Genomic DNA, 16048 nt, shown 5'->3' with positions numbered 1-16048 from the left:
ATCACTTCAAACTGAAGCTGGAAAGACTGCAAACTAGCTGCACTTCATTTCGTTTTACCTTGTTTCAATTGATATTTCTTTGTATATATCCATAACAAATTATGCCAGCTGATTCATGATTTCGACTGGCTGAGAAACGCTGTTTGCCTGTCGGTCTCGTTCCGACTCCCGACAAGTTCATTACTATGGGACAGCTGGAGATCGAAATTGAATATTGAAACAATGTTGTAAATGGCGGAGAGACATACTGCAAGGTTTATACAAATCTCCTCTGTTGAAAACTAAATGTTAGTCTAAAATAATTGTGAGATAATATCTAGATGCTTTTTATAGTGGAGATCAAGTTAATAAATTGCTTGGCTAGGCTGATGAGACAGTGGATTGCGCAGTCAGATGGAACAAAGTAAATAGGCATTTTAAGTTAATAGATTTAGCCAGTGGTAACTTGTGGAATAGACACCGGCTGGATTGCAATTTTAACCAATCAGAATTCAGGATTAGACCCACCCGTTGTATAAACACGCACACACACAAACACACACACACACACTTCTTCAGTAGTTAGAAGAACACAAGTAACCATTATTCCTCAAGTCCTAACTTGAGATATATGTGCGTAACTCGATTTCAGTCTAGCATTGACATAGTGAATCATGTGAAAGTTTAAGTTAAAAGATTAAGTTTAAGTATCAAGTTAGGATTCTAACAGAGGGATTCATAGAATTTAGACATATCGTGATATTGTGTCGAGCTAGTTTGCACTTAGAAAACAAAATACCAGAAGACCTTGTACTGTGTATACTTGTATTACTCTTATTAGACAACGTGTTGTTTTTGTTCATGTGTATTTATCCTCTCACTATATACTTATTTTGAAGTTGATACGTTTCTGGGAATTTTATTCAACTTTTGCAGCACGTCATGTTCTATATATACTGTAATATTTTTTCAGATTATGAATATTTCGATTATTATTCTTTAAAAATGAGAATATAGAGTATATTTGAATTATTTATGATATACACACTTTAAAATATATGATTTAAACTTACTCTGGATCAGTGAAACTGCATGAGTAAAATATAAAATATACATATTTGCAATGGTTTGTTCATTGTGGTGCATACCTTGAATGTAATGTCCTCTTGAGTTTTTTTTCTATAAAAATGAAATGACCTGTTGTCAAGCTGGGTTTTGTCATACACAGACAAAATGCACACAGATACAGACCAAACCAATGAACACATAACACCTCCGGAGAGAAGGTGAGAGCGAGAGGAAAGATAAAGATAAAGAAGACAGGGACAGCATCTGGGTATTCAGGAGGGGGTTTAGTAAAAACTCAAAACAGGTACAGGTGTCAGAAATGTATGTTTGCTATGCCAGCCATGAGGGATCTGTGCCCTTTGAATGTGTAGGCCAGGTGCCCAGTGGTCTCGCCCACTGCACCACTTAGTTTCGCCTGCTGTGTATATGTAAGTTGTTGAGTCACTGTGGGGAAGAGGACCAGGGGAAATGTAGGCCAGTGTTCTCATTCATAGACACACGAGCAGTACACGAGCAGTACACGGGCAGCACACGGGCAGCACATGGGCGGATGTAGGTCAATAGACAAACAACACACCCACTGAGCTACGTTGGATATTATTGATGGTGATGATGATGGTTGTGTAATTGTGATGATTATGATGGGCATGCACATTGCTAATAGCAGTAGTAATGGTACTCCTTTCTTACATAAAATAAGCCATCAACATTATGTTTTTGGCTGATCCTTTTTTGAATGTTATTTCCACATAACAAATCTTTCTATATTTATTTGCAGTAAAGACAAAACAAATGTCCCACTCAAGCTGCACAGATTTCCAAAGCAAACTGTTGGCAAGGCAACACTTGTTCTTCTTCACTAATGAGAAATCTAACAAACGTGCCACGCTCTCTCTCTCCTCTCTCTGTAGCTTCCTAATCAATAGCAAACGCAATCACCTGCCCAGAGCCTGCTGCTGTTATGATTGCTCCTCACTCATCACATTTACAGAGAAACAACAACAACAGTCCCAAAGAGTAGAAACCCATCTGCCTCCACCCAAAAGATGGTGACTTTACATATTGATTGTTATTGCCAAAATCACTTAAAATGGCACATTGGTGTGAGTGAAGTAAGACACCTGTGATCAACATGTTATTTCCCAGGCTTCCATTGTGTAGTGAAAGATAAGCACCAAATCTCTGCATGCTAGAGTAAATCAGTTAGCAGTCTATGTTGATCATATGGCCAAAAGGCGAGATACCTCTATGCAGTCGTTAAACCCAGTCAAACAATGGGTAGCATGTGGTCAACACCTCAAGGCTCTGTTAGTGTAGTGTTCAATAAACTGGACTATTCACGCTCAGTCCCTCCTCTGAGGCAGAGGAGCTGTGAAATGGTTTTATCACAGGGCAATAAAACAGACAAAACAGTGATCACATTACATGCAGTCACTGAGCAACTGTCTCAGCCCAGTCAATATGCTATGAAGGAACCAGCCAAACGCAAGGGAAGTGCATAGCAACAAGAGGTGTTGGAGACAAGCAAAACACGAGGAAAATTTACGGCCACTCCCTTATTGAAAAAACACATGAATTTCACATGTGAACACGTGGAAGTGTTCCAAAAGTACATGTTTTCATGTGATCACATTATCTTATGTGATCACTTGTGACAACATGTAAAGCAACATGTGATAAAATGAAACTACACATCTGAAAACGTGATCACATATGAAGTGTTCCAAAAACACGTTTTCACATGATTTTACATCTGAAATTTCATGTGGAATCATGTGACTTTCCACGTGAAATCATGTGGTTTTTGATTGAATGTAATATTAAAGTCTGTAGTGTTCATGTGATGTCAACATATAAAATATGTTATTTGTCAGAGTGTGTATGATGGGAATGCAGCTTAATGCAGGTCTATATACATTCATATGGACATGCATTTTTTGCGCACAAAGCATCTTCTAAATACCGGAAGCATACACGGGTGTCAACCTGGTGATTTACCAGCACCCCATAACATGTTTTACACATGCCACTTCCTGTGCACTACAAAGTGTGTTTGATTGAAGCGGGCCCTCAAATCATGGTGAGCCAATAGGGAGAGGTTAGATTGCCTGTCCCAGTGGAGTCGTACAGTGAATATTGTGTAACGAGGCCTGGGCAGCATCTGTTGGCTCGGGGCTAAACCCTCCTCCACCTCATCCCTTTCGCTCTTCCCCTCTTCACTTGGGAACTGTCAGACAGATGAGCAACCTAAGGCTCCCAAACTCACCACATGTAATATCAACCGATACTAATCGCATGGCATTTGATTGAAAACTAGTTTCAAATCAAATTAAAATCAAATCAAACTTTATTTGTCACATGCGCCGAATACAACAGGTTTAGACCTTACCGTGAAATGGTTACTTACAAGCCCTTAACCAACAGTGCAGTTCAAGAAAGAGTTAAGAAAATATTTACCAAATAATTTTTAAAAGTAACACAATAAAATAACAATAACGAGGCTATATACAGGGGCTATCGGTACCGAGTCAATGTTCGGGGGTACACGTTAGTTGAGGTAATTTGTACATGTAGGTAGGGTGAAGTGACTATGCATAGATAATAAACAGCGAGTAGCAGCAGTGTAAAAACAAATGGGGGTCAATGTAAATAGTCTGGGTGGCAATTTGATTAATTGTTCAGCAGGATTATGGCTTGGGGGTAGAAGCTGTTAAGGAGCGTTTTGGTCCTAGCAGTAGCAGAGAGAACAGTCTATGACTAGGGTGACTGGTGTCTTTGACAATTTTTTGGGCTTTCCTCTGACACCTTCTAGTATATAGGTCCTGGATGGCAGGAAGCTTGGCCCCAGTGATGTACTGGGCCGTACACACTACGCTCTGTAGCGCCTTACGGTCAGATGCTGAGCAGTTGCCATACCAGGTGGTGATGCAACCGTTAAGGATGCTCTCAATGGTGCAGCTGTAGAAGTTTGGAATTACAGTGGGTTGTGATTTCACAGCATTCATATATTTGATTTTATTAACACTAGAGCCACCAATACTTGTTGCATACAAGAAGCATACGCATACCAATGATGCCTTTCATACGTTTACACAAAAAAAACTGCATAGATTATCTTTGTCTACTCATGGACGTTGCAATTATAGAGGTTTTGAACTGACATTATGTACCCCAGAGCCATAGAGCATGTCCGGCATCTCTATAGCAATAGTAGCTGAACACACTCCGTCAACTTTGGGTTCATGGAGGTGCAACTTCCCATGTGTCTCAAGCACTGGCGGCTGGTCACACCTTAATTGGGGAGGACAGCCTGATAGTAAGGAACAGGATAAATAGAACGGTATCAAACAAATCAAACGTGGTTACCATGTTTTGGATACCATTCCATTCACTCCATTCCAACCATTATTATGAGCAGTCATTCCCTCAGCAGCCTTCTGTTTTCTCAATGATTCCTTCAGCTGGCTGCATTCATCAATTACCTTGAGAATTGCAATTTGTCTTTTTCCTATCATCATTCTGCATCAATGATATTAACCAAGCCATCCCTTTGCTTGCTGTTGACTAGAAGGCCTCAAAAACGAACAAACATAAACAAATTGTCTGTGCTGCCGGGAACCATTGTGGGCCTTTCCGGTGGCATTGAACTGAAGTGAACCATATTCCAGGACACTCACTCACTCACACAATCACACACACACACACACACACACACACACACACACACACACACACACACACACACACACACACACACACACACACACACACACACACACACCCCCGAACACACACACACTCACACCCGCATACTCTCTCTCACACACACACACTCACACACACACACACACACACACACACACACACACACACACACACACACACACACACACACACACACACACACACACACACACACACACACACACACACACACACAAACATACACATATATCCCCACACACACTTCTTATTTACCAGATTTCACAGGCTTTATGGTGCATGCTGCTGGCCTTCAGAACAGTCACCACACCACTGGGCAATTCACACAAGTTGCTAGGGAAACCATGGTTTTGCAGGATACAGAGAGACAGACTATTATATAAAATTATGCCTGTGGATTTTGTTACATCTGTGTTAAGATGGAAACACTGAACTGTTTCTGTTGCTAGCTGAGGTGAATAACAGTTGTTGTTTTTTTAAATGGCCATGCGAGGACAGAAAGTACACTTGATCGAGAAGAGACAGAAAGTACTCTTGGTGATCAATGCTGATTGGTTTACATCAATGCAATCAATTATTGATGTTTGTGTAGTGGAGGCCCCTTTGGAGCCACATAAAGAAAAATATGTTGTCCAAGGGAGAAGGAGCTAAACTCTCCTATGTTGCTAGCAAAAACTTTACTTTGAATTTAAGAAAAATATATATATTGAATGGGGTTCGACTTTAACAAACACATTAAGTACATTAGACATCATGAAAGCACTCCCCATTTGTGTCCAAAAAGCCTTTATAATTTTTTCATGACCCAATAAACCAGAAAATGCTTTAACGTTCCAGCCTTGTCTTCAGCTGCGACCCAGAATGAGCTAGCAGTGACCAAACAATTTGTCTCGACCGCCCAATTGGTCTCAGACTGCTCTCCTGTTTCCTGAAAGAGCAGTGGAAAGCAGGACATCTTTAAAGCTGAATGCATAATCTCTGAGCCTCTAACAACAAATACCTAATAACTATAGCATCCCTCCCAGCTGGATCCAAATGGAGCTGTCATATGAGGCTTAGTGGGAGATCTGGGAAAGGCTATGATAGAATGAGATGGAACTACAGAAGGAATGAGAATGAGAAGGAACTACATTGGAGTGAATTATGATACCAAGGGGCTAGTTAAGGTAGAGTGAGATACTTTATGTAGGGGCTGTGTAAGGTAATAATAATATGTGGTGTATAATACCTAGAGGCTACATAAGGTTGAGTGATTATACCAAGGGACTACATAAGGTAGAGTGATTATACCTTGGGGCTTCATAAGGTAGAGTGATTATACCAAGGGACTACATAAGGTAGAGTGATGATACCTAGGGGCTACATAAGGTAGAGTGATTATACCAAGGGACTACATAAGGTAGAGTGATGATACCTAGGGGCTACATAAGGTAGAGTGATKATACCTTGGGGCTTCATAAGGTAGAGTGATGATACCTAGGGGCTACATAAGGCAGAGTGATGATACCTAAGGGGCTACATAAGGTTGAGTGATGATACCTAGGGGCTACATAAGGCAGAGTGATGATACCTAGGGGCTACATAAGGTAGAGTGATGATACCTAGGGGCTACATAAGGCAGAGTGATGATACCTAAGGGGCTACATAAGGTAGAGTGAGGATACCTAGGGGCTACATGAGATGAGGTAGATTATACCAAGGGGGTACATAAGGTAGACTGATGATACCTTGAGGCTACATAAGGCAGAGTGATGATACTTAGTGGCTACATAAGGTAGARTGATTATCCCAACTGGGCTACATAATGTAGACTGACGATACCTAGGGGCTACATAATGTAGAGTAATGATACCTAGGAGCTACATAAAGTAGACTGATGATACCTAGGAGCTACATAATGTAGACTGATGATACCTAGAGGCTACATAAGGTAGACTGATGATACCTAGGAGCTACATAATGTAGACTGATGATACCTAGGGGCTACATAAGGTAGACTGATGATACCTAGAGGCTACATAAGGTAGAGTAATTATACCAAGGGGCTAGGTAATGTAGAATTATGAAACCCAGGGGTAGGTAAGGTAGAATATGTTGTAATACCTACGGGCTGCGTAATGTAGAGTGATGATAACTAGCACCTAAATAAGGTGAGGTTAGGTGGTCTGAGACCAAATGTGACTAAGAAGGTACGGAGAGGCAGTGTAAGGTACTTGTCCTCAACGGCTACCCCTCATGGTGTCACACAAGGAGAGAAGAATAATTACCACAGATAAAACGTTTGTGATACTGTATTCCGCCCTGAACTGAAATGTCAATTCAGGTTTTATGCAGTGTTGTTCGGCTTTGCGGTGTCAAAAAACTTCAKGATGATAAAAAATTATTAATGCATTGATGAACATATACAGTTAGGTAAACAGATGGTTATTTGGTGCAGAATAACACCCTCAGCTGCTACACAGGAAAACTACAAAACGCCAGCAAACCTGTTCAGAGAGGCTAAGTCAGGAGATTATCAAGCACATTCCATGGAAGACCAGAACAGAATTAATAAAAGAAGAAAGATGCTTTCAATTACTATTTCCCTTTGGAGGCATGAAATTATGTGTGACAGTCCTTCTTAATGACTGTCTGTTTTGTGAACGTATATCTTTGAGTCATATCTTGTCTACTCTGCTTGTCTGCAGGGTTGGGGTGCTGTATAATAGAATAGGTCCTTATCAGGGGATCTTCTAACAAATCAGATCTTTGTGAGTGTGTTATATTGAGCATCTAACTGTTGCAGAGTATCAGTTGCTTGTGGAAATTTTCAGAATCCAAACCAAAGACTGAAAGGCTACTTACGAACTGCTACTAGACCTGAGTAAAGCATCCCTTATATGGTTTGCCTTCCAATAACTGATCTTCACCTCTATAAAGAAACCATCATCTTAGCATACATCTTGAATTACTTGTGTATATGCCAGAGCTGTAGGTTTGTATGTAGAGTATGTTACAGGAGGAGATGCATTGTGGGGGAAAGAATAACTCTTACTGTCTGGTAGTTTCTCCTAGTGTGATGTTTCAGTGTCAATTAAATTGCCAATTAAATCTTGAGTGGCACATTTACCTGGAACAAAAATAAGTCTGAGAGGGTGCACAAGACAGATAGAAAGAGAGATAAGGAAAGAAAATACAGAGGGCTATGTCCTCCCTCCACACCTCCTCCTTGAGCAAATAGCTCCCAAGTAAAGAATAGAAGAAAGTACCCTAGCTTACATCACCCAGGCAACCCCAACCTTAGGGAAGACAGCGTGAGACCTCAAGGACAGCTTCTTCACAGCTTCCGGACAGTTCCTTTTGTAATTCCCACACCTTACACAACAAACACAATATTATTTCCTTCCAGACTCTTCTTCCCTCCTTCATTCTCCGATGTTAGAACAAACAGGCCTTTGTGTGTGATGACATCACAATAATAACTGTGTGTCTGTGTGTTTCTGTGTGTGGACAGGTTCTCCCAGGCCTTTCTAGGAACCGGAGAGACCTTTTATTCCCTCATATTAAATTGAATGGTCTTTTACCAGAATGTTCCCCGTGGTATACCCATACAGTCCCCATGGTCTATTTTATGAGCCATACACTGATGATGCAGGTGAATCATCCTCATCAATGCAAACTAACCTTGATTAATGCAGCAATAAAAAATGGCATTTGTGCATTGTGCAGTCATTATGTTTGTGTATTGCACAGTCAAATGTTTATTTTCTCTACGATTGTATAAGAAGGATGGGTTATACAAATTATGCATCTATCTGACGATGTTATGATGATACTCCTAGAAAAAGGTGTTTCCAAAAGGGTTCTTTGCGGAGGGATAGGGTTCTACCAAGAACGATTTTCATCTGAAGAACCCTTTTTGGAAGAGTAGTGTTCTTTGTAAGGCAAAGGGTTCTACCTAGAACCTTTAAAATCCTAAGAACCATTTTTGGAAGAAAGGGTTCATTGATGATTTTTGGAAGGCAAAAAGGTTCTACTTAGAACCCTTCTGAAGCTTTTTTATTATATATTTTTACTTTCTTTTAAATAGTACCTGAGCATTAGTGTTTAAACCCCCTAAAGTCAATGCGGAAATCTAATTAGAATAATAATTTTAAAAAACATCTATATCCATCGGTTTAAAACTAGTTAAATGTAACTAAATGTACTCGAAAATGTAATCCCCAAAAGTAATAATTTATTATGAGAGGGCTATAAACAATAACTAGCAATACTGCATATTCAAAGAAAGGTTAAAATGTCACCTTTCTGGTAAAAAAAATGTTTAAATAAATTGCTGAGGTGCAGTCACTTTCTAAATTTAGCATAATCAAATTATAAAACGACTATAAGATTTCACCATCCTTATAATTGTAAAATACATATTTTATGTTTAGTTAGAAAAAATATGCATATTTTCTAAAGCTCTGTCTTGATCAAAATGTCTGCCCCCATCGCTGTGAACGTCTCACAGAGCTCTAGCTTGGCTTCCTGAACTCATTAGGAACTCGTCTTCCGTCTTTTTTATTTACAATCTACTAATTATTTTTGATTAATGGCTATAAATTGATCTATGAATGTGCTATCCTGATGAAACCACACTCTCTTGCTACGATGTAACGATTGCAGTCATGTGCTTTGTCAGTGGCTGTGTTGTAGGGTTCAGTCAGGAGTTGGACAGTTGGAAGAGCAAACGAAATGGTAGGAGGGACATGCCAGCTTCAAGTGGTTTCAGATTTCACATCCTATGTCACACAGGCTCAGAAAAAAAGACTACTAGTCTGTAGGAACCAGGGGCTATCGCTAAATGAAAGCCATTTCAATCTACAGATCAATTTATAATCCACAGATTATCCACAGATCAATTTATAAGCAAAAATGTTGGCCGGTCGGAACCAGTACCAGAACCACACAGGTCCCCTAAAAAGGGGACCTTACATCTAAGAGGTAGCTAGAGATATCTGTTTTTGCATGGGCTGCATCTCAATCCACCACATTCGCCGATGTCGGCCTTCTGCATCTGCAGTGGAAGGTGGAAGAGCAGGAGATGTCCCGAAAATTGGTCTTCTCACGGAAATGTCTGTAGCTCCAAACCGCTACAAACGAATATGTCCCCTCTATGGAAAGATGAGAAGATGAACACATACAATACATGTTGGTTGTTTTGCTCTAAGACACCCACAAGCCTCACAAGGTGGCACAGTACCAGTTAAAACAATTTATGGAATTATATTATATGGAAGTAGTTTAGTGCCCCAAAAAAGGGGTTAAACATGGGTCGAATTATATACACATCAAGTCAAATGTTATTTGTCACATGCACCGAATACAACAGGTGTAGTTGTAACGATCGTCTGTTGAAGAAGGTGTGGACCAAAGCGCAGCGTGGGAATTGTTCATGATTATTTATTTTAAAAAACTGAACACTGAGACAAAATAACAAAATGTAACACAAAACAGTTCTGTCTGGTGAAGACACAAAAACATAAACCAACTACCCACAAAAACCATGTGGGAAAAAGCTTACTAAGTATGGTTCTCAATCAGAGACAACGATAGACAGCTGCCTCTGATTGAGAACCACACCCGGCCAAACATAAAGAAATACAAAACATATAAAATGAACATAGACTACCCACCCAAATCACACCCTGACCAAACCAAAATAGAGACATAAAAAGCTCTCTACGGTCAGGGTGTGACAGTAGTAGACCTTACAGTGAAATTCTTACTTACAAGCCCTTAACCAACAATGCTTTAAGAAGTTAACACTTATTTTTTGGAAAAAATTGAAATAATAATTTCAAAAGCAGCAGTAAAATAACAAGCGAGGCTATATACAGGGGTTACCGGTACAGAGCCAATGTGCTGGGGCACCTGGTTAGTTGAGGTAATTGAGGTAATATGTACAGTACATGTAGGTAGAGTTAAAGTGACTATGCATAGATTATAAACAGAGAGTAGCAGCAGCGTAAAAGAGGGGTCTGGGTAGCCCTTTGATTAGCTGTTCAGGAGTCTTATGGCTTCGGGGTAGAAGCTGTTAAGAAGCTTTTTGGACCTTGACTTGGTGCTCCGGTACCGCTTGCCGTGCGGTAGCAGAGAGAACAGTCTATGACTAGGGTAGCTGGAGTCTTTGACAATTTTTAGGGCCTTCCTCTGACACCACCTGATATAGAGGTCCTGGATGGCAGGAAGCTTGGCCCTAGAGATGTACTGGGCCGTACGCACTACCCTCTGTAGTGCATTGCGGTCGGAGGCCGAGCAGTTGCCATACCAGGCAGTGATGCAACCAGTCAGGATGCTCTCGATGGTTCAGCTGTAGAACCTTTTGAGGATCTGAGGATCCATGCCAAAACTTCTCAGTCTGTTTCCTGACTTATATCGCTCAGATATAGGAGAGACACTTCCACACAAAGTTCTTTCTGATCTATTTTTTGACTATCTGTTTGCCATGTCTAAATATGTTATTCAATGTGTTTCTATGGGCTAATAGCAGTAAGGCCAAATTAAATGTTTAATCAAATAAGAAAGTAAGAAAAATTGATACCTACAGGGGTCCAAAAATTTAAAAATCAAATAGCAAAATGATCCATGGTATGCTTAGTAAAGATCCCCCCCACCCCCCCTCCTGAAATCCCTCCCGAAATTCCTCCCGAAAGGGTTCTACCTAGCACCAAAAAGGCTTCTACTATAGGAACAAACAGAAGAACCGTATATAGTTCTACTTAGCACCTTTTTTTCTAAGCGTGTCTACAAGCAACTATGAAGGCAGAGATGCTTTGTAGAGATGTTGTTTGGTTTGAATGTTTCTGAACTCTTTTCACCTGAGTTGATTGAAAAAGGGCTCAAAACAAGGTATTTCTGTTTCATTGTAGTATGTGTTTGCATTATTACTGTTTGTATATACTGTACACTCAGTTTACAAAACATCAAGAGCACCTTCCTAATATTGAGTTGAACTCCCTTTTGCCCTCAGAACAGCCTCAATTCGTCAGGGCATGGACTCTACAAGGTATTTAAAGCATTCCACAGGGATGCTGGCCCATGTTGACTCCAAAAGTGTGCTAAGCTGTCATCAAGGCAAAGGGTGACTACTTTCAAGAATCTCAAATATAAAATATATTTTGATTTGTTTAACACTTTTGTGGTTACTACATGATTCCATGTGTGTTATTTCATAGTTTAGATGTCTTCACTATATTCTACAATGTAGAAAATAGTGAAAATTAAGAAAAACCCTGGAATGAGTAGGTGTGTCCAAACTTTTTACTGGTACAGTATATCCAATCGAATGTTGTAATGAGAATTAAACTTTACATAATAATCAAACCACATTTCCTTCCCTGAAACAGGCCCTGGACTTTTTATATCTATGAGATCATCTTTGTTGAGGGGTAATTCCTACCATTGTAAGATGTAGTATTATTACTGTATTCTCATCTTATCTCCCCTGTTATCTCCTGGGTGTTTGTGTCCAAGCAGTGATCACTAACAGCAGACAAAACAGCAGCCCCAGACTTTGCCCAGTCAAGGTTAACAAAAATACAGCAGACAAAGGAAGAGCATAATAATTGTGCTGACATCCAACAGGTGGCGGATATAACAGTGCACATGTTGGCACCTCTTCCTTATGGTTAGTAAGCACTGCCACACATATGTAACGGATGTGAAATGGCTAGCTAGTTAGCGGGTACGCGCTACTAGCATTTCAATCAGTTACGTCACTTGCTCTGAGACTTAAGTAGGGTTTCCCCTTGCTCTGCAAGAGCCCGCGCCTTGGTGGAGCGATGGGTAACGATGCTTCGTGGGCGACCGTTGTTGATGTGTGCAGAGGGTCCCTGGTTCGCCCCCGAGGTCGGGGCGAGGGGACGTACTAAAGTTATACTGTTACATTGATGCTGTTGACCCGGATCACTGGTAGCTGTGGAAAAGGAGGAGGTTGAAAGGGGGTGAGTGTAACGGATGTGAAATGGCTAGCTAGTTAGCGGGTACGCGCTAGTAGCGTTTCAATCAGTTACGTCACTTGCTCTGAGACTTAAGTAGGGTTTCCCCTTGCTCTGCAAGGGCCGCGGCTTTCGATGGGTAACGATGCTTCGTGGGCGACCGTTGTTGATGTGTGCAGAAGGTCCCTGGTTCGCGCCCGGGTCGGGGCGAGGGGACGGTTTAAAGTTATACTGTTACATTGATGCTGTTGACCCGGATCACTGGTTGCTGCGGAAAAGGATGAGGTTGAAAGGGGGGTGAGTGTAACGGATGTGAAATGGCTAGCTAGTTAGCGGGTACGCGTACTAGCATTTCAATCAGTTACGTCACTTGCTCTGAGACTTAAGTAGGGTTTCCCCTTGCTCTGCAAGAGCCGCGGCCTTTGTGGAGCGATGGGTAACGATGTTCGTGGGCGACCGTTGTTGATGTGTGGCAGAGGGTCCCTGGTTCGCGCCCGTGTCGGGGCGAGGGGACGGTTTAAAATTATACTGTTACACATACACACATGAACTGAACACATGCACGCACACACGTGAATGGATGCACACACACCCTGAAATGGACACACACACACACAAATACCCACTGGCCCATGTAAGTGGGAGATTAATTTTGTCCAATTAGACAATAACATGTTTTCAGGGAGCAGAAAGAAAACAAACAACATGAAGGACATGTGTGATTTCAGGGATGTCGAAAAATATATATAAAAAAATATCAGAAGCTTTTATCATTAGGTCACACGGTCATTTCCCAGCTTCACCCTCCCTCCATCTCTCGCCCCCTCTCTCCTCTCTATCCCTCTCTCGTTCTCTCTCTCCTTCCTTCCTATTCCTTTTCCTCCTTCCCTATCTCTCTCTCCCTATATCTCTCTCTCTCTCACACACACACACACACACACGCAGAGTCCTCAGGCCGTGTCATTGGCTGAGCAGGCTGATGATGAGTCGCAGGCTGGAGGATAAAAGCTCTCTTCTCCCTCACTGCAGACACACTCTGTTGATATCAGTTCAGCTGCTACACATCTACCTATCTTGCTATCGCTCTCTACCATCCACAGCAACTATGTGCAAAGGACTAGCATTACTGCCTACCACCTGCCTGGAAAGGTATATAGAACCATTTTTTTTACCATCCACAGGTTTACTGTTGCTGTCTCTGGCATTTGGATTAGAGGATTAAAGGGGATAATTATTGGGTGTTGTAGCTTCTGTAATGGTGAAAGTGAAGGCGGTTTTGGTAGATTCTAAATTTAGACCTTGTAGCGCGGTAACGTGTCTAGATTTTTTTGTGACTATTTTGTAGCAAAATATTGTGCTGAACAAGGACACAATTCAAGGACTTGTGGAGTATTTATCTAACCTATGATGTTATTCTCTCTCTCTAGGGCCAAGGAACTAAAAGCAAAGCTGGGCAGCTTTCTGCAAAAACCCGACTGGAGTCTAGCAAGCTGCAAAATAGGCAAAACTAGACCTACTCTGGAACAATGCATGAGGTGGAAAGAGTCTTTCGAAAAGCTGTTGTCCAATAAACGTAAGTAAACCTTACTCTGAAGACACTGCAAAAACACATGAAAACATATACACGATTAGCCTAGTTCCAACATAAATAATCGTTTAAGATTAGAGTGGGACATTTTGTCCAATTTTAGCCCCAGATTTTAGCCCCAGTATTACTGGGAGCTTGCTAATTACGAAGATAAGAGAAGACTTGATCCTCACCACATCACACAGCCGCTACTGTAGATTAGAACACACGTGCTGGCACTGTGCTGGTGGCTATACCACAAGATATAGACACATGCATACATGTGTCCAGACAAACACAGCAGATAATGCAAGGACACAGATGCTAGGATAGCCCACTGCACAGCATCATTGTTATTGCACTGTACCAATATGAATCTCTCTCTCTCTATCAGATGGACTGATGGCCTTTACAGCTTTCCTGGTGTCAGAGTTCAGTGAGGAGAACATTGCGTTCTACGTTGCCTGTGAGGACTTCAGGAGCACTAAGTCTGCTGCCAAGCTGGCGGTGAAAGCCCAGAGAATCTACGATGAGTTCATCTGCACCGACGCACCCCGAGAGGTATGCATCCCTCAACAGCTTACTTTACTCTCCCTGACCTCTGGAATTTCCATAGCATCCCACGTTCAATAATCTTAATTATAACTCAAAAGTGATATTAAAAAACCTTCATTCAGACTGCAGCAGATGACTAACCTCCCTCTCTCCATTCTCTCTCTCCAGGTGAACATTGACCATGAGACTCGTGACATCACCAGGGCCAACCTGAAAGATCCATCTACATCCTGTTTCGACATGGCCCAGCATAGGATCTACCTTCTCATGGCCAAGGACTGCTACCCTCGCTTCCTTCGTTCCCCGGCTTACAAAGACCTGATCAGCCAGCTCCGTGCCAAGTGCACATCCATCTCCAAGAAGGCGTGAATTAGTAATAAAGGACCTACTGTGGTCGTCTAAAATGTTAAATAGAAAAGGAATGCATCGCCCTTGAGCATTGACCGTGCGTGAAGCCTCAAGACGGGAATTGTACAGATGGACGAATGTCTCGTCATGAACCAGAGGTTCTGGTGCCAGCTACTCTGAAAGATGATGAGAGTCAATCACCATAAAGCTCTGAAGGAGAGAAAGAGAAAAGTGATACCCCATGAGGACGGAAGTTGAAACTTGAACAAGAACTGTGATGGCAATATCAACACATGATGTCGACTATCATCAGTGAATGTACAGAGACACAGAGTGGGCTGAATGAAGGGTGATAAAAGATGCATTGACAATTTGCATTGACAAGTTGGACATTTGCAATCAAAGACACACTGTTACAGTGTCCCAGTCTACTGCATCAATGTCTAACACTGTGTTCATGACTAGGCATGTTTTCTACATGTTTTTTTAATGCTTATGGGAACTGAGTATTTATTCTATTGATTTGTTTCTACTCTGTTCTGTTGTCTCTGTGTTAAATATTTTGTTTGACAAGACCAACAAATGATGAAAAACTGTGCAATATATTTCTACTGTTATCTGATTTGTGATGTTTTTTACTGTTATTTGAATAAAAAACAAAACCACAATATTAAAACAGTGTATTTCTCTTTTATATTTTATTCTAATATCACTTCACATATCACTTTTGAGTCAGTTCACTATATTGATGAGGTAACTGAATAGTAGGTTGTGATCAGCAGTTGGGGAGTAATCTGATTACAAACAAACGGTAACTAATCAGTTGCGTTACCAGCAAAATTATGGT

The 16048-nt window shown here is 41.2% G+C and overlaps 1 protein-coding gene across 1 annotated transcript; it reads left to right on the top strand.

The window, feature by feature from the left end:
* Positions 1–13768: 13768 nt before the first annotated feature.
* On the top strand, positions 13769–15555 carry rgs16 (regulator of G protein signaling 16). The gene is made up of 4 exons (XM_024004431.2): positions 13769–13880; positions 14159–14304; positions 14693–14859; positions 15022–15555. The coding sequence occupies exons 1-4, from the start codon at positions 13837–13839 to the stop codon at positions 15220–15222; spliced, it is 558 nt and encodes a 185-aa protein (XP_023860199.1). The 5' UTR covers positions 13769–13836; the 3' UTR covers positions 15223–15555.
* The last annotated feature ends 493 nt before the right edge of the window (positions 15556–16048 follow it).

This window comes from Salvelinus sp. IW2-2015, linkage group LG16 (assembly GCF_002910315.2).
Source record: "Salvelinus sp. IW2-2015 linkage group LG16, ASM291031v2, whole genome shotgun sequence".
In the NCBI taxonomy this organism is placed as follows: Eukaryota; Metazoa; Chordata; class Actinopteri; order Salmoniformes; family Salmonidae; genus Salvelinus; species Salvelinus sp. IW2-2015.
Note: the sequence above shows the minus strand (reverse complement) of the source record. Positions and strands in the feature narration are given on the sequence as shown.

Coding starts and splice junctions, on each gene's coding strand:
- rgs16 (XM_024004431.2), top strand. CDS start 13,837: ATGTGCAAAGGACTAGCATTACTGCCTACCACCTGCCTGGAAAG. Junction 14,305..14,692: donor AAAGCTGTTGTCCAATAAAC/GTAAGTAAACCT, acceptor TCTCTCTATCAG/ATGGACTGATGGCCTTTACA. Junction 14,860..15,021: donor GCACCGACGCACCCCGAGAG/GTATGCATCCCT, acceptor CTCTCTCTCCAG/GTGAACATTGACCATGAGAC.